The sequence below is a fragment of the Triturus cristatus genome, chromosome 12 (genome assembly GCF_964204655.1).
Source record: "Triturus cristatus chromosome 12, aTriCri1.1, whole genome shotgun sequence".
NCBI classification, from domain to species: domain Eukaryota; kingdom Metazoa; phylum Chordata; class Amphibia; order Caudata; family Salamandridae; genus Triturus; species Triturus cristatus.
This window is the reverse complement of record NC_140595.1, coordinates 294,968,016-294,986,742: the sequence shown is the minus strand read 5'-3', so window position 1 is coordinate 294,986,742 and position 18,727 is coordinate 294,968,016. Positions and strand designations below refer to the sequence as shown.

The 18,727-nt window shown below is 45.4% G+C and overlaps 1 protein-coding gene across 3 annotated transcripts in view; it reads right to left on the bottom strand.

Annotated features, from left to right (window-relative positions):
- CSNK2A2 (casein kinase 2 alpha 2) overlaps positions 1-18,727 on the bottom strand; it is a 367,342-nt gene that overhangs the window by 247,021 nt on the left and 101,594 nt on the right. For all 3 annotated transcript variants that reach the window (XR_014972222.1, XM_085638579.1, XM_085638580.1), the window contains exon 3: positions 6,748-6,849. Coding sequence is in view for 2 of the 3 variants with exons in the window: in XM_085638579.1 (XP_085494705.1) it covers positions 6,748-6,849 (102 nt within the window). In the remaining variant the exon portion in view is untranslated. The remainder of the gene's footprint in view (positions 1-6,747; positions 6,850-18,727) is intronic.

The following is an 18,727-nucleotide window of genomic DNA, read 5'->3' as shown; positions in this document are numbered from 1 at the left end:
CTGAGTGGGCTGCTGCACGGACTTTGCCATGTTGACGTGAAGGCCGAGAGCGTGCAACTGTCTCAGACAGGTCTGGAAGTCTTTCTTCACCTGCTGCTGGGATGGAGCATTCAGCAACCAGTCGTCTAAGTAAGGGTAGACGAATAGACCCTGCTTGTGTAGGTAGGCCGCCACCACTGCCATACATTTGGTGAAGACTCGCGGAGCCGACTTGAGCCCGAATGGAAGGACTTTGTACTGATAATGCTTGCTTCCGACCACAAACCGCAGGTACCTGCGGTGATGTTTCGCAATGGCAATGTGGAAGTACGCATCTTGGAGGTCCACCGAACACATCCAATCCCCTACTTGCAGATGTGGACATATTTGATGAAGCGCCAACATACGGAACTTCTCCTTGACGATGACTTTGTTTAGGAGACGAAGGTCCAGAATCGGCCGAAACTTGTGCTCTTGATCTTTTTTGGGCACAAGGAAGTACCGGGAGTACACTCCTTTTCCGACCTGCGAAGGAGGAACTTTTTCTATGGCCTGTTTTTGCAGAAGGTCCCTCACCTCCTGTTGGAGCAGTTTTAAGTGGTGAGGACGGGACCTTTTTGGCGGGATGTCTTTCGGATGCGCTCGAAAACATAGCGCATATCCATTTCGCAGTATATTCAGCACCCAGCGATCTTTTGTGATGCTGTCCCACTCTGCTAGATGTTGTGACGCACTTCCCCCCCCCCCACTGGAGTGGGCAACGGTCGTAGAGGAAGCCACAGCTCATGACTTTCCTCCTCTTGTGGTAGTGGAGGACTGCTGCTGGTGTCCACCTCTGCCCTGCCGGATTTTCCGCCTCGAAACTGCGATTTTCCTTGGGGTTTACTCTGAGACCACTGAGGGGTTTGAACCCTCTGTTGAGGCCCCTTGCGTTGGGTGGGTCGAAAACGGCGCTTGAATTCCTTTTTCTTCTCTAACCCCACAGCTTTGAGGGTGTCCAGTTCAGTTTTCATGCGCCCCATCTCCTCATCCGTGTGAGTGCCGAAGAGGGAGGTGCCAGAGAACGGGAGGTTTAAAATCCGTTGCTGGGCATCCGGCTTGAGCCCTGTCCGCCGTAACCAGGACGACCTCCTGGCGCACACGCCGTGTGTGTAAGAATGGGCTGAGAGCAGCGCACCATCCGCCGCCGTGCTAATCGACTGATTAGCCACTAGAGCCCCTTCAGTGACTATTTCTTCGAAGTCCTTTTGGTCCTCCTTGGGGAGCTTGGACTTGAATCGCTCCATCGAGTCCCAGAGAGCCCTATCGTATCTGCCCAACAGCGCCGCCGCGCTGGAGATTTTGAGAAGCCGCCGCGGACGAGCAGGCCCTGCGCCCCCAGGAGTCCTGGGTTCTGCTCTCCTTATCTGGAGGAACGGAAGAGGAGGCCGATGCCGTCTGACCCTTTCTTGCAGCCGCCAATATTACTGAGTCCGCAGGCGGGTCCATCTTCACAAAGACAGGATCAGAAGTAGCCGGCTTATATTTTTTGAGGATACGAGCCGGAACCGCTTTGACGGTCGCCGGGGTGAGGAAGGTGTCCATGACGGGTTCCATGATTCCTGGGACCAAAGGCAGCAGTGGACGAGAGGCAGACTTCTGGTGAAGTGCTTCAAAAATCACCGACGTGGTGACTTGGGGGACTGACATCTCAATCCCCAACTTCTGCGCTCCCCTCTGCAGCACCTCCTGGTAGGTGTTGATGTCGTCTATGGGCGAGACCCTGGACACTGGGCTGCCCGATAGCGTGGGTGAATAGTCCCTTATGGAGGACCTGGTGGACGAGGAAGAGGACGATGATGGTGACCTCTGCTCCCGGCGATGATCACGAGTCCGTGATCCGGATGAACGCCCCTCCCGCCTGGGGGAGCGCGATCTGCGTCGCCGGCTGTCAGGCGACTTCTGACGTGCTGGTCTGGGAGGACTAGCTCTGTCCACAGCCTCCACCAGCCGTTGCAGCGGAGAGTCATGCACTTGACTGACATATTCCCGCAGTCTCCTTGTAGCCCCTGAGTCCTGCCAATGATGTGCTGGCAGCAGCCATCTGGGCGACAGAGAAATGGTCCCTTGAGTCTGAGGGGAAGACCTACGGGGTTGGCTGGCAGGCTCTCGTGGAATAGCCGGTCGTGGAGATGCCCCTGAGTGAGAGGAGGAATGGCGCGAAGCCGACTGTCACCAGGACCACCGACCTATCCGAGGCCTGTCTCGACGTCGAGCGTGGTCTTGACGTCGATCCGTGGCGTCGCCTTCTTTCTCGCCGGGACTCTCCTCTCAACGTCGAACGACGCCTCGATGTGGACCGGCGGCCATGTTCAGTGGGCGAAGAATGCTGCCTTGACGTCGAACGGCGATGTGAAGCCGACGACGGAGGCCCTCTCTCCCTCGACGCCGAACGCCGTGGAGACGCCGGCGGAGATGCTGCCACTCTCGACGTCGACGCAGATGGCAACCTCGACGCCGAACGCCGTCTGGATGACGACGGCGGAGGGTCCATGCTCCTCGACGCCGATCGTCGTCGAGATGACGACGGCGGAGGCTCCCTGCTCCTCGGCGAAGATCGTCGACTGGTTGACGGCGGAGGCCTCGACGCCGATCGTCGCCGGGTTGACGACGGCGGAGGGGTGGTGTCTCTCGACGCCGATCGTCGCCGGGTTGACGACGGCGGAGAGGCTCTAGATCTTGACGTCGATAGTCGCCGAGTTGACGATGGCGGTCTGGACTGCGACGTCGACGACGTACCTGCTCTCGACGGCGAGCCCGCTGTCGAAAGTCTCTTCTTGGAAACACGACCTACCGGAACATCTTTCCTCAGCGCCGATCCCGACTCTGAGGCGGAAGGACGAGAGGACTTGCTTCTAGATGTATCTCTAGGCCTCTTGGAGCCCTTCCTCACCGGAGATCGCCCTCTGGATGGTTGTGCCAGGCCATAAATGCGAATTCGCTCTCTGTCCTTCAAAGTTCTCTTGGACAGGCTCTGGCAGTGAGGACATGTCGTGGAATCATGATCCTCCGGTAGACACAGGATACAGACCCTATGAGAGTCAGTCCTGGCCTTCTTCTTGCCATAAGCAGGGCAAGGATCGAAAAGAGATGGCATTTTAAGTTGGAAAAAATGCCCAAAACTGCCTAAAAAAGACAGCCTCTTACTTCCTTAGATGTAAAACGTCGAAGTAAGGGAAAAAACAGTTGAAAAACAGACAATATTTTCTGACAAACTCAGAAAAAAGTGGAGCTCTGTTGCCAGGATCCTTCCAGAAGGAGCCGGAAAGAACAACTGACCTAACTGCCACCCCTGAGGCATGATGGGAAGGTGGGGGTCAGGTGTGCCTTAAAGGCACGGTGTCAGTTTTTTGCTATGCAGCTATTAGTTAGCTTTTCAGTCTTTTTAGACTGGGTATTTGCAATGCAGCCTGGGAGCTTCCTATGCTTTCAGTGTTTTCTAAGAATTTCTGCTGTTTTCTAAGCATTAAAACAGTTTCTAAACAAGTTATAATGTTGTTTCTCATGTTTATAATGCTATTTTCTTATGTATAGTGGAAATTCCTTACAGCATGGCTCAGCTCTAGGGTTTATGGGCTGCAATTGCTTGTGTATACATATAGGTATATATGTATGGATATATATATGTGGGGCACATATAATATACTGTTTCCGGGATCCCGCACATGGGCGGGAATATTCTAATGCTTATGACTTTGATGAGGATCCCCTGGAAGAGAACTAAAGATCATCTCATCGAGATCATCGCTTTACGACATCGCAGCGCGGACGCCGGGAGTCTGCCATTTTCATCGCATTGCACCCGGATCATCGCTCCCTCGCGGAGCTCCATTTCTTTTCATCGCAACAAGATCGCACACGCAACAGGCTCGGCGCATCATCCTCCCTCGCGGCAAGGATTTCAGCGCATCGCCAGTTTAGCGTGGAGAAGTTTGTCGCTTTGTCCCACATGCTTCTGCAGATCAGCGCATCATCCTCCCTTGCGGCAAGGATTCAACGCATCGCTGGCCTCGCGTGAGGAAAATCATCGCTACAGCTCCTTGGTGACATTTGGTTGTTTTGCTACAGAATCCAGGTACTTTGTAAGTAAAAGGGTCACAGAGACCACTGCTTTGAACTGAACTCCTCTTTGCACACTTAACTATTTTTGCAACATTTCAAGAACAATCCTATTTTACGTTTTGTGGCTTTTTACCGTTATTGGTCTGGTGATAAATCTATATATAAAGATAATTACTTTTCTATAATTGCTTGTGTGGTGTCCCTTTGTAGTGTTCTTCACTGTGTTACTGTGTATGGTCATAAATGCTTCACACACTGCCTCTGAGATAAGCCTAGCTGCTCGTGCTACGTTACCACAGGGGTTATCAAAGGGTGTAGCCCGCTTACTCTGACTTAGGAAGAAGGGTCCCTACTTGGACAGTGGCCATCCATTGCCAACTAGAGACCCCCATTTCTAACATTTTCGTGTTGTGTTTTTTTCTTACCCAAACTGAGTTTATGTGGGAGACTTAAAAACCTTTTTTACTCCAATATCGAAGCCAACCCTTTTCTTGGAAGTATTGCTTCTATCTCGCCCATTCCTCTTGAGGTTAATCCCAGTTATCCTCGTCTGACAGAACAGTGTCGAACTTTTTGAAGTGGGGCCTTTGTCCCGGGTGCTGTGTATAGGTGTGTGGTTCAACAGAGTTCAGACAGCTGGAGTAGGAGCCTTGTGCGTGTGCGGGGGACCTGCCCTGCTCCCCTATGTTGACAAATATAATTCCTAGACATTTCAACTTCCATATGTTTTGCAGTATTCAGTCCTCAGATACTTCGTCAAACACACACTGAGGGGAATGAATAAAGGCCTGGTTTTACACTAAATCACAGTTCACCCACTGTCAATCCCATTGGTGCTGTATGGTCTTTTAATAATAGAAAGGCTTTAGATGCCACTGGCGTCCATTGGCAAAAATAAGTTGTTGACCTGATGAAGGTCAGTCCTCAGTAATTTAGGGTTAATGAGCAGAATTTCATAACAGTATTTTCCTGGATATCATCCAAATGAGTCATGTTCACATGGCGTGTGTTGTATTCTTCATTGAGACTTCAATGCTGAAACTCCTCATTTCGGCACACGTTGCTCCATGTTCATAATGGTAAAGTTTCCTCTGGGTCCAGGGTAGAACTATCACTTAGTGAGTAATTTGTCGACTGAGCATCTGGGTCTTGATGCAATATCCATTAGCATGCTTTGCTTTTGGATGTCAAGCCTTTTTCCTGTGTCATTTCGAAATGGCTGTTGTGTGTTTATCTAAGTGACGTCAAATTTTTCTTTAAAAAAAAAAAAAAAAAATCACAATTTTACCTCAGTGAACTCAATGTTTTGAAGTTATTACTTTGTTCCACACCTCTGAGTGCCCCATCACTCTCCTGATACTGAGCAGTTCTCATGGTGGACACGTAACACGCCCCCCACCTTCCCTAAAGTGCTGTGGAAATCGTAATTTAAAAAAGAAAAACAAATTCTAAACAGTGAAAGAAAATGAATAAATCCCCTTCATCAACCAATCACATTTGAGAAAAAAGTCACATCTGATCAACAGGATTTGTGATTTTCATTGATTTAGCTCCTGGTGCATGTTGACAATCATGGCAAGCAAAAATATAAATATTCCAATTAAGCAGGATGCATCTAAAGTAATTACCAGTGCCTGAGATTAATTTAAGCATTGTATCCATACTTTTTTTGTATTTGTCAATTTGCCAATTATGGCAAACAACGGAACTAAGGCACAGAGAAATTAAGTGATTTGTCCAAGAAATACACAATGTGGTTAGGTCAGACTATGAGTAGTCTCATTGATCTTCAGTTAGTAATGTAGGCCCCGGGCCACAAATATAATCCAGTTTTTTTTACAGAAACATTCTGAGAAATCGAGTGAATGCTTTAAAGTGAATTTGCCAGAGCAATTCATAAGATGCTTCCTTACAACTAAAGTAAGAAAGAGACAGATGGCACAATTAGATTACGCATATACCCTGAACTTCGCTATAATCATTATTACAGCTGACAGAAAGCGCTAGGACATTCACAGACTTATTATAATCAAAGAGCTGACCTAAAAAGAGCAAATTCATAAACGTAGCTTGCGATTACCAGTTTCACGTAAAGAGAGCCCTTGTGTGTTCATAGTCCTTTATAAACAGAAATGTGTCATATTCAGATCCTTGCTAGAATGCACAACCTGGCAATACTAGAGGGTATTGCCATAACACTGACATAGTGCGACTGCTGTTCTAATTTGATACATTTCTAAAGCACCCCATCCATTGGCCAAGTAAATATTTGTAGAAATTTCACCCTCCGAATCTCAATATAAAAACAATTCTATCTCAAACCCCTTCAGTGTCAAATACTAACCTGTTCAATGCTTACGTTAGCCCCATCCCACTCAGCATACTCAATAAGTACCTAGCTGGGTTTGTGTTTATACTGGAAATTAGTATGGATTCATAACATTCCCTCCAGAAGGGATGACTTATCACACATCAACCAAAAGCATCAATATCAATTTTGTAAACCCTGTACTCCTCCAGTATCCACCAAACGAAATCACTGTTCATTAACTTCCTTACTCCACTATCATTTATGTACTACCAACACTACAGTCCTTGTCTTCCCATGAAAGCCTCCAGATGCTCTTTTCAAGTGCTCCATATGTTAAAAATGTCTGAGTCTCTTACCACAGGATCCTTGACCGTATCTACTAGCTTGATGATGTTGGTCCCCCCTCGTAGGTTTTCCAGAATCTTCACCTCCCTCTTTATCTTCTTTTTCTTCACTGGCTTAAAAACAATACGAAAATTGAAGATGAGTACCCACATAGGCAACGTTATATTTTATTAAATCTTGTGGCCATCTACATGGGTATCAACTTCATCAGTTGTCATAAGCAAATGCATGGGCACAATCTTACTTTAGCACATCCCCAAGGAAAAGACATTGTATTCTGAACAAGCCATATTTTAGAAACCACAAAACGGTCACTGATCAAAAGAAGATATTCCCTTGAAGTGAACGCTCTGCTTGCAATTATATCCTATTAGCAAAGTCTTTGGCACCAAGTTCAATACAAGTGCTTTTGAATGTTATTAGTTGCTATGGATGAGAGTCCTTCACAAGTAATTGGTTTGCAATTATTTTACTACTAGAACCAAGTAATCCATTGTAGCACTAAATCCTCTCAAGGAAGCGAAACAGAGAAGTCGAACACCTACTCAAGACAGGTGGTGTGGGCTAGCACTCCCAAGTCTCTGGCACACAATGGCAACACAAATTATTGTTTAGTCAGTGCTTTTCCTTTTAAAAAGAAAAAGTAAATGTTTTACACAAGCACTACTACATACTAAGCAATACATTTCATCCATAAACTTAATGTAGATGGGACTTCCTCCGGCAACCCTCTTGTACCACATTACTCCTCTAGTGGGTCTTGAACCCCATAGTCACAATACCTCCACCTATATCAGGTACAATATCACAATATAAGGCGGTGTCATTTTAAATGAGGTAACCCTACTTGATTTGAAATGGTGTCAACACATTAGCAAAAACAGCCACATGTTCTGTTTAAACAGTGTAACACCATTAAAATCAGTAAGCGCAGTATGAATAAACAATAGCATTCATTATAATAGTAAACGTTCATTGTTTAACCCCTTCGCTGCGGCGGGAATTCCGCCGCAGCGCTGGGGGAGGGGGGGGAGGGGGGGGGGGAGCGCGGTGGCGCTGTGCTCATGACGGAGCCACTCCGTCATGAGCCACGGTTGAGCTGTGCTCATGACGGAGTGGTTCCATCATGACTCCACTCAGTTGCATTGTCCCCCCGCACAGGCGGGGAAACAGAGCCGCGTGGGCGGAGCGGCCGCCAACGGTCGCGGCATGACGGAACCACTCCGTCATGAGCACACGGCAACCGTGGCTCATGACAGAATGGCTCCGTCATGAGCAGGGGAGGAGTTAATAGCAATGCAGTCAAAGCATTTTGACTTCAGAATAATTTGTGGTAAAGTCTTTCTTCACAATCTACAGACCACAAAATGCAGCAATAGGACCAGTCCTCAAGGGGTGTCCACATGTCAGAGACCAAGAGCAAAGGTTTGAACTCTGGAAATGCTTAAAACAATGAGAAACAGCTCCCGGGGTCAGGAATTCAACCCCCGGGGGAGGTATGGTGACTTTTTTTAATTACTAACAATATGGATAGGCTGCTGTCCTTCTGCAGCAGTCCCACCCCCCACTCTAAATGTTAGTGGTGCCCTAGATTTCATAGGGCCAACACAATCAAAAAGGTATATTCAAATTGGTCCTCGCAGGCCATTATGGGGCACTCCTAGGCTGGGAGTTTAATGAGCCACTGACCCACTGTTCCCTTTAAGTAATGTCGCCTCGCATCGTAGCACCTTTTTAGGTCGAGCTAGCACAGCGCGCATGCGCTGCTCTAGGAGAGGGCCTCTTGGAATCACTCCAGACTTTCGCTAAACTTGTGCGTGTGGCTTTTTATTTTCCACACATTCTATTGGCCTTTGAGTGTGGCTTTCAAAAATAAAAGCACACAATTGTCCTGAGGCAGGTGCATGTCCCCTCCTTTCTGTAAATGTTCACTCTCACGGCCTCCAGCTGTCGGGAGCAGGCAGCGGCACGCTGGGTGCCATCAGTTGTGGATCAGGTTACTTTCACTCGGACAGGTCGCTTTCACTTTCGTGGCCGCGCTCGTCTTTTCGGTGTTAACGCGTGTGTATATTGTGAGAAACTGGCTCTGTATATACTGTTCCCAAATAGGTACAGTGTGTACAGAGTCCACAGTCCCCAGAGGTTTGGCAGAGGCTTAAGTTAGATATAACCTTATTCTCTAAAGTAGTAGCTGGTCGAGCAGTAAGGCAGTATCAGAGGACAGTGTAAAGCATTTGTTGTACACACAGTCAGCAAAATGGTTTCACACACTCAATAACTGAACTCTAGGCCAATGGTTTATATAAAAAATATATATCTGTTTTATTTTAGAACCAACAATAGGTATTAAAATATACTTTCTCTGAATGAGATGCTTTAGGTAAATACTTTTGCAATATGCAATTGGCTTTTGTAGAAAATTACAAGTTGTTGCAATAAGCAACACAATTTTAAACAATAATGCATTGAGTTCAATAGAAGTTAAGTTAATTGCAATAGATTACTTTCAGGAATACTTTTGTGATTCCAGGACTGGATCCTAGATTCAGTCCTGGGACAGTACTTAGAAACAAGTGATAAAAGTAGACTTTGTTACTGTTATGATTTTTAGTTAATATTTTGCTATTTTAAAAGTGGACACTTAGAAGAAATTTCATAGAAAACAGTCAATGATTCCCTATGGAAGAAAATTCAAGTAGCACGTATGGTACGTTCTCGTTACTTTTGTAATCCAGTACTGGGTACCTAGACTCAGTACTGGGACCTCTATCTAAAACAGATAAGTAATTACGTTTTCACAGTTGGTACGATTTTAAAAGAATATTTGAAGTTTGCAAAAATCGACACTTAGAAGAAATTTCACAGAAAAACAGTCAATGATTTCCTATGGAAGAAAATTGGGTTACTGGTAAGTACGGTTGTGAATATTTTTCAGGGTCATTGCTGGGCACCAAGATCCAGCACTGGGATCTCACCTAATAGCAGGTGAGTATTTTCGTTTGTTACTCTGCTGTTTTTTGGTGAATATTTTAAGTTTTGAAAACTCCACACTTAGAAGAAATTTCAGAAGAAACCAGTCAATGTTACCCTATGGAGAAAATTGAGTTATCGGTGTAAGATTATCCAAATTATGACATCTGATACAGGTTGAGGTGAGAAGAGTTGAGTTTATTGTAGAGGAAGTAAGATCCCATCCATCAGGTACAATCTGTCAGATGCAACTGACCAAACTCCCCACCAGAGTATTCCATCACCATGGAGCTGCTTCAATAATCAACAGCTTCTCCAGTACATTAATCTTAAAGGAGTACTACAACTATGTACAACATAAATATATAAATATGTACACTACTACACATCCTCCTCCTTCACAAAAGAAGAACAACAAAATGGGAAAGAAACATAAAAAGAAATAAGGATTAAATTCTAACATAGTCATTGAATTTTGCTGAAAGCTTTGTAAACCTTTTACTCTTTTCTCTCAAAGAACTTGAATGACACTTGTTGCCTGAGTTTACACTTGTCTTATCCAAATCACGGTTTACAAAGAGTTATTAACAACAACTACTCTTTTGAGATTCCAAATCCTAGAATCTTCAGTTTTGATTGCATTAGTAAAAACTTTTTTAACCTTATGGACCATTTTGAATAACTCAGAAGACTTCCGTCCTGGTGGTGCTCTAATCATAACTAATACTCCTACATTAACAATTGTTTTCTTTACAGCTTTCCTCTTGTCAAAACTCAATTTACGATCCATTACTTTATTAGCCTCTCTTTCCCTCCATGACTTAAGAGAAGACATATCTCCCTTTTTCTTGACAACCTTTTGATTGATCCAGAAAGGTGTGATGAAGGTATTTGGGTGTCTGTTTTTAAGGAGGAGAAATGGAGTACAACCAGTGGTAGAATGGGGCGTGATTCTATACATTCCACAGTTTTATTAATTCCCTCCTTCCAATCCACGTTGTTTTGTTTGGAAAGAGAAATGGATTCTTTGAGAACTCTGACAAATCTTTCCACCATTCCATTACTTTCCAGATGGTATAAAGAACATCGCGTATGCTTAATAGAGCATTTCTCTAAAAATTCCCCCATTTCTTTAGAAACAAATTGTACCCCCTTATCTGTAAGGAGATATCCACGAAGACCTTCTCTAGTGAAGACGTCCATGAGGAAAGAGATGACATGTTTAGAATCAATAGACCTTGTGATCTTAATTTCGGGCCACCTTGAATACAAGTCTATTAGAACAAACAAAAAAAACTCACCATCTTTACATTTAACTGGACCCAAAATGTCAAGTGCCAATTCCTCCCAAGGCGCATTGGGTCTATCCCTAATGACCATTGGTTGTACTCTTGGTTTAAAACATTTCTCACTTAATGTGCACGGAATACACTCATGCACTAATCTCTCAATGTCTAAATCCATCCCAGCCCACCAATAGTTAAGTCTGATGCTTTCTTTGGTTTTAGAAATACCTTGATGACCTTGATGGGCTAAGGTGATCAACTCCTCACGAAAACACTTAGGGGGAATTAATCTTGTACCGCGAAATATCAACCCATCAGACATGGATAACTCACCCCTCACATTCCAGTACTTCTCGGATACACCTTGCGTTTTCTTAACCCATCCATTGCTGAGAAAGGCAGATAACTCTAAAAGTTCCTCATCAGTTCTACACTCTTCTCTCCATTTCTCCTCTTTTATGCCACCACACTCAATGGCACACACCCATTCGAGCTCTTCCTCCTCTTCTTGCTCAGCGCAACCTTCATCTAGTGTTACCAGTCTGGACAAAGCATCGGCTGTATAATTACGTACACCAGGTAGATATTCCACCTTAAAATTATAACCTTGTAGGTCAACAACCCATCTTGAAATCCTGCTCGCGATGGCATTGGTTCCCTCCTTATTAAAAACTTCAACTAGAGGCTTGTGATCCGTCCGAACCACAAATTTGGTACCCCATAATAGATTCTTTAACTTTTTCGTAGCCCAATGGACGGCTAACGCCTCTTTTTCTATCACTGAGTAGCGGGTTTCAGCTCCTCTAAGACTCTGACAGAAAAAGGATGACATCTGTTTTCCCTTTACTCTCCTGCTGTAATACCGCACCCAATTCTTTCATACTAGCATCGGTGACCAAAACAGACTTTGGTGCAGGGTCAAAATTCCTCAATCTAGGTGTCTCTCTAAGATACTCTTTGATCATGGTAAATTCTGCCTCACATTCCTTGCTCCATATAAACTCTACACTTTTGCAAAGAAGGGTACGCATGTTAACACACTTTTCAGCAAACCCTTTAACAAACTTGCTGTAATACTCAGCCATCCCAAAAAATTCAGGAGGTCTTCTTTACTTTTAGGCGAAGCTAAATTTTCTATTGATTTAACCAAGTCACTCTTAGGTTCAATTCCCTTTCCAGATATTGTGTGTCCCAAGTAATCAATAGAAGATTTCCTAAACTTGCACTTATCAATCCTCACCGTGAGATTGTGTAAACTAAATCTCTCCAAGACTTCCTTCACTCTTAAATCATGCGCACATTCATCTCTGCCATAAATAAAGACATCGCCTTGGTAAATCTTTACACCCTTCTGACCTTCCAAGACTCGTTCAAGTGCCCTCTGAAAAACCGAGGCTGCAGAAACAAGACCAAATAGTAAACGTTTGAATCTAAATGTGCCAAAAGGAGTAATGAACGAGGTGTAATCCTTAGATTCCTCATCTAATTTGATCTGGTGGTAAACTGATTGGAGATCAACCATTGAAAATACATTTGCTCCCTTGAGAAGCATGAGCATGTCTGAAATTTTAGGGAGGGGATATTTGTCAACTACAACTTGTTTATTCAGTTCTCTGAGATCAATGCATAGACTGAGACTTCCGTCCGATTTTCGAACGGCAACTACTGGAGCCAACCACTGTGTCCCTTCCACTTCCTCTATTATTCCTTCTAATTTGAGCTTCTCCAATTGATCTTTCATCTCTTCTCTAACCGACAAAGGGACCCCCCGTACCTTGCTAGCAAAAGGAACAGCCCCAGATTTTAGTTTGATCTTGTGAACATAATCGTTCAGACAGCCTAATTCATCTTTAAAGACCTTTGTAAAAGAATTCTTCAATTTCAAGGTGTATTCGTCACTACAGGATTGTAACTCAATAATATTTATGTTGAAATCCTCTTTCAATATTATAGGTGGGTCACTATTGGGATCTATCAAGAATTTTTTGGTGTAACCAGCTCAATAAACTATCTCCTTTATAGGAAACATGGACCTTTCCGGAGATGTTTCTGCCCTTATATTCAATGACCATTAAAGTAACCTATTAACTTTATTGGCTCGCCACCATAGGAATAAGGATTTATGTCTGCCTTCAATAGATTGACTCTGTTCATTAAATGTTGCTCATAGAACTTTTTTGAAACAACAGTAATCTTTGCGCCGGAATCAAAAAGCACACTTGTTCTACAATGCTCCACCATCACCTCATCTATGGGGCCTTTCTTTTTATCATTGGATATTTGGGAGATGATCTGTCCACAATCTACCTCAGAGTCAGACGCACTGTCACTTTCAACATTCTTGCATATCATGTTTACCTTAGAATCAACCTTTTTGAATCTACAAGAGGAGGAGTAGTGCCCAACCTTTTTGCACTTATTGCATTTCGCTTTGAGTGCAGGACATTTCCTGTCATTGACTAGGTGATTGGGGCTCCCACACCTATAACATTTGAAATTAGACTCTTGATCCTTAGATGCAAACGTAAATTTTCTTTCAGACCTAAAAGTTTTGGGCTTCTTATCATTCTTATCTTTACTCTCACTATTTTCTTTTCCGTGCACCTTGACCACTTGAACATTTTCACTTTTATTCTCATTCTTGGTTATCACTTCCACACACTTAAGAAAATGTTCAATCTGTTTTGCAATAACCAGTACCTCTTCAAGAGTAGGGTCATCTTTCTGCCATATGTCATCTCTTACTTTTTGTACATTACATCCTAGCATGAATTGATCTCTTATTCTTTCCTCTAAGAGACCTCCAAATTTGCAAGAAGACCCTAATTTTCTAAGAGCAGTAACGTAATTCTCCACTGATTCCCTTTCATTTTGAGTACGTCTCCCAAAATGATAGCGCTCAAGAATAGTGCTTACCTTAGGTAAGCAATGACGATCTAATTTTAGTATACAAATTTCTTGACCCTCTGAGCCCAAACAGTGGAGAAGTAAAGCAGTTCTTTCCGCGCTTAAATTAGTTCCACACACTTTGGCATATCTCTCAAATACTTTCTTCCATTTTTGCCACCTAATTGGTGGGTCACCAGGATTGGCTAGAAAGAAGGGTGGAGTAGCAACGTTCTGTATATTAATTAAATGAGGAATAAATTAAATTACAAATGAAGATAAGAACATGTAAAGTAAATTTCAGATAGCAAAAAAACAAAAAAAGTTCACCTTTCACCAATACAATAAATCACAAAGCAGTGTTGCAAATAGTATAAAGACTTATATACATAAGCTTATACACAAATCTAAAATTGCATACAACTCAAAAGGTATGGAGAATAATGTACCCATAAAGAAGAAGAATGTTAATGATAGGGCTCTTCAATAACATACACCAATAATGAAGATCTAACATATATGAGCGTTAGTGGTCAAATCCACAAGATGGCGCTGTTGCACTGAACTTCCACTTTTTTTTTGTTTTTTAATGAAAAGTACCTCAGTTTCCTCTGAAAGAGGAAATGATTCTGGAAGGAGTGAGGAGTACCAATAATGTTCATACCCTGAGCATGAGGAGATCACCGGGGATGTGGAGATTCACCAACCACAGGCGGAAGGAAGAAGAGCCGAGCACCAAGCAATCAGAAGGAAAATGGCTTCCACGTACAGCGCACCGTAGAGACTTCACAGAGACTACCGGAGCCTCAGCTGATCAAAGAGCGCACTGTATTCTTCACTCGAACTACGAAGATCCAACGAAGACTGTCAGCACGAACATTCTCCTCATCGTGTGTAAAGGTAGAATGCACACGCGGTGAGTTTTAAACACGCATTTTTTCTTCTTTTTTTTTTTAAAATATTGAAAGAAGGTGGAAAAGTAAATGCACACAGTTGATGCCGTTACCAGGCAGGCTAGAGACTTCAACCTAACGGCACAACAAGTTGAAAAAAAACAAACAAAAAAAAAAGATCACAGTATAAAATTAAACGTATGTTGTGGTTAGCTTTAAACCAAAACAATTTTTAAAGCATGTCAAGTGATCTTGGCGAGTTGCTCGTGCGTTGAGTCAGATGTTATAGGGGTTGGTAGAAAGATCACAATAGGGTGGGCATTACAAAGTTATTTGTTCTTGATAGAGTTACTTGGTTGTTCATAAAAAAAAATCTTTCACACCCAAAAAATGTAATCTTGCTGGAAAATGAGTGAGAGAAATTATCCTGAGCAGCAACTTATCACACAAAACGCAGGCTGACAAGTATAAATTGAGAGTCACAGTCAGATAGTTTAAACTCAAAGGACATTCACAGCTGCGAGGACTTTCCAATTAAAGTGAGCAGATGAAACGAATGGACACATACTTTACTTCAAACAATGCCTTATATGAAATTCCTTTCAGAATTAAATCTGGTGAATCCTTACTTTGTGAACACAACATATATTTCTCAAATTTAATATTAGGGAAAATGTGTTCCCAACAAAGTTTCCAGGATCACGTTAAGCCCACATCGATATTCTCCCGGCCCTCTAATAAAAATTCCTTAAGTTTAAGGGCCGAGAAATGTGGCAAAGCTTTAGATTTATCATAAAAAAGAAAAGCACTTACGAGAAAGTATAACGTCCAGTCTAGAATCAATATCAGATGTTGGGATCTTCTTTAAGGCATCAAAGTTCCTCATACAAATAAAAAAAAAAATGGTAGCTTCACAACTCTGTATGGATGATGATGTATCCCATGCTCGTCGCCAGTGTAAGATTATCCAAATTATGACATCTGATACAGCTTGAGATGAGAAGAGTTGAGTTTATTGTAGAGGAAGTAAGATCCCATCCATCAGGTACAATATGTCAGATGCAACTGACCAAACTCCCCACCAGAGTATTCCATCACCATGGAGCTGCTTCAATAATCAACAGCTTCTCCAGTACATGAATCTTAAAGGAGTACTACAACTATGTACAACATCAATATATAAATAATATGCACACTACTACAATCGGCTTTTGGGTAAGTACTCGACAGGCAAAGTTAAGGTTCTGGGTGCAGACTAAGGGGTCTCCCAGGGTCAGGTAGGTACAGTTGTTACACCCTCAGCGGCAAAGGGGCAGCAGGGTGCAGAGTGAGTTAGGCTCAATGTTATCCTAAGGGAGGCAGGGGGGCCTTGGTTGGTGGCTGCTGACTAGCAGGCCACGCGGCTGTGGGAGCTGGGCTCCTGGTCACTTACTCAGGGTAAATGGGGAAGTAGATACGTGTAGAGGTTACACTGCCAGGGCCACTCGGGCGGCTGGGTGCAGGGTGCTTTTGAGCCTTCGGGCTCTCAATTGATTTCAATGAGAAAGCTCGGGTTTGGAAAAAGACTGCAAGCTCAGGGACGAAGATTCTTCAGGTGCCACCACCACTTCGAGAGGTAAGTTGGGTAGTTGGAGGATAGGTAGGTACCCAGGAGTTGGGCACAGGGGGCCGCAGGGCGACGGGGTGCCTTTTGGTGCCGGGAAATCTTACCCTCTGTTGATCGTGGTTGGGGGGGTACCTGGTTCTGAGGCTGCAGGCGTCGTCAGGAGCGTCGAGGGAAGTCCTTGGGTACCAGACTCGGGGTCACAGTCGCGGGGGGGTCGTCCTCGTGGTCTTTGTTCACTCCAGCACTGTGAGAAAGTGCCATCTTTCTTGCATGGTATGCCCCCACTTTTTGCTAAGTTGCTGAATGTACTTCGATTGAGTGTACCCTGGGTTCCTGCCAATCAGGTGCCCAGGGCCTATGTTCCTTCCTTAAACCACACAAACTCCAAATTGGCAAACCCTAGCCACATGTCAGCCCCTAGTAAATGGTACCCTAGGTACCCAGGGCCTTGTGACCAGGGAAGGCCTCTAAGGGCTGCAGCACTCATTGTGCCACCCTCAGAGGCCCTGTACCCTTACACACACACACTGCCCTTGCAGGCTGAGTGTCTGGGTGTAGGACAAAACAAAGAGTCGACATGGCACACATCACTGTGTACCATGCCCATCACCTACACTGCCAAGGCATATGTCAGCCACCCCTCTAGCTGGGTGCATTACGCCTATGGTGTGGGCACAGGAGCAGGAGCCCTGTGCCCCTACAGTACCCGGGTCCATTCCTGGGCACTGTAAGTGCAGTGCTGTCATTTAAGAATACATGGTGCTGAGAGCTTGTCAAACACGAGCTCCCCAGCACCATATTGGCAACACTGAAGCCTGGGAAGTTTGGTATCAAACTTCTCAGCACATTGAACCCACACTGATGCCAGTGTGGGATTTAATGTACTAAGCACCCCAGAGGGCATCTTAGAAGATGCCCCCTTACAGCTAACTTGCAATCCACGTCTGCTCTGAGGCTGCCCAGGCTGCCACACAGCAGACACGTTGCTGGACCCCTGGGTGGGAGAGCCCCTGCTCTCCCGGGCCTGCAACAATGCACATCCTGGGTGAGGTGAGAAATCTCCTCCCCCAGGATGAGCAAAGGGAAGCTTCAAAGGCATGCCGCCAGTTGGAGTTTCCCCAGGCCACTGCAACCCCCCACTCTGGCGGGAAGCTTGGCCGGAAACCCCATACAAGGACAGGGGATGTGCCAGCCTGCCCACCCCACCCCTCAGGTGGGGGAGGCGAGGTGAAGCACATCTCCGGGCTCTCGCCATCTTGAAGATGGGAGGCCCTACCCTATCAGGATTAGGCTACTGCCCCCCTCCCACAGGAGAGAGGCAGGATAGGGGGTGTACCCACCCCAGGACAAGGACCCATTGGTCCCTGGCCTTCACCTACCTGTAACGCCCCTAAGTCTAGTATTTAGGGGCCCCCTGAACCTTCCTTCCCCAGATTCCAGATAGAAAAACGACAAGAAGAGCAAGAAGAACAAAGACCTGCCCTGCAGCTGCTAAAAAGAGAAGAAGACACCAACTGCTTTGGCCCCAGCCCTACCGGCCTGTCGACTCTCGAACCTGCACCAGCGCGGCATCCCACGTGGCCAGCAACCTCACCAACCCCGGAGGACCTGGCTACCCTTTAGCTCTAAGCCCCTGGGACTCCCACGAGTAGAGGCTCTACTCAAGAAACCTACTTGCTATCCCTGGCACCAGCCCGGGACCGCGGACCCAACACACTCTGCACCAGCCAAGCCTGGCCAGTGCCGGAGCGGACAAAGACCCAGAGGACGACCCCACGGCGACTGTGACCCAGAGTCCGGCACCCAAGGACACCCCTCGACATCCCGGAAGAAGCCTGCAGCCTCAGAACCAAGTGCCACCCCAGCCGCGATCAACCAGAGGGTAAGATTCCCGACGTCAAAAGGCACCCCTGCACCCGGCGCCCTGCGACCCCCTGTGCCCAATCCCGGGGTACCCACCTAACCTACAACTACCCAACTTACCTCTCGAAGTGGTGGTGGCACCTGAAACATCCTCGTCCCCGAGCCTGCAGCCTCTTTCCAAACCGGAATATTCCCATTGATTTCCATTGAGCGCCCTAAGGCTCAAAAGCACCCTGCACCCAGCCGCCCGAGTGGCCCTGGCAGTGCCCTCTCTACTCTAACCTACTTCCCCACTTGCCCTGAGTAAGTGACCAGGAGCCCAGCTCCCACAGCCGCGTGGCTTGCCAGACAGCAGCCACCAACCAAGGCCCCCCTATCCCTCATAGGATAACATTGGGCCCAACTCTCTCTGCACCCGGCCGTCCTGAAACCGCTGAGGGTGAATCAACTGTACTTACCTGACACTGGGGGACCCCTGAGTCCATGC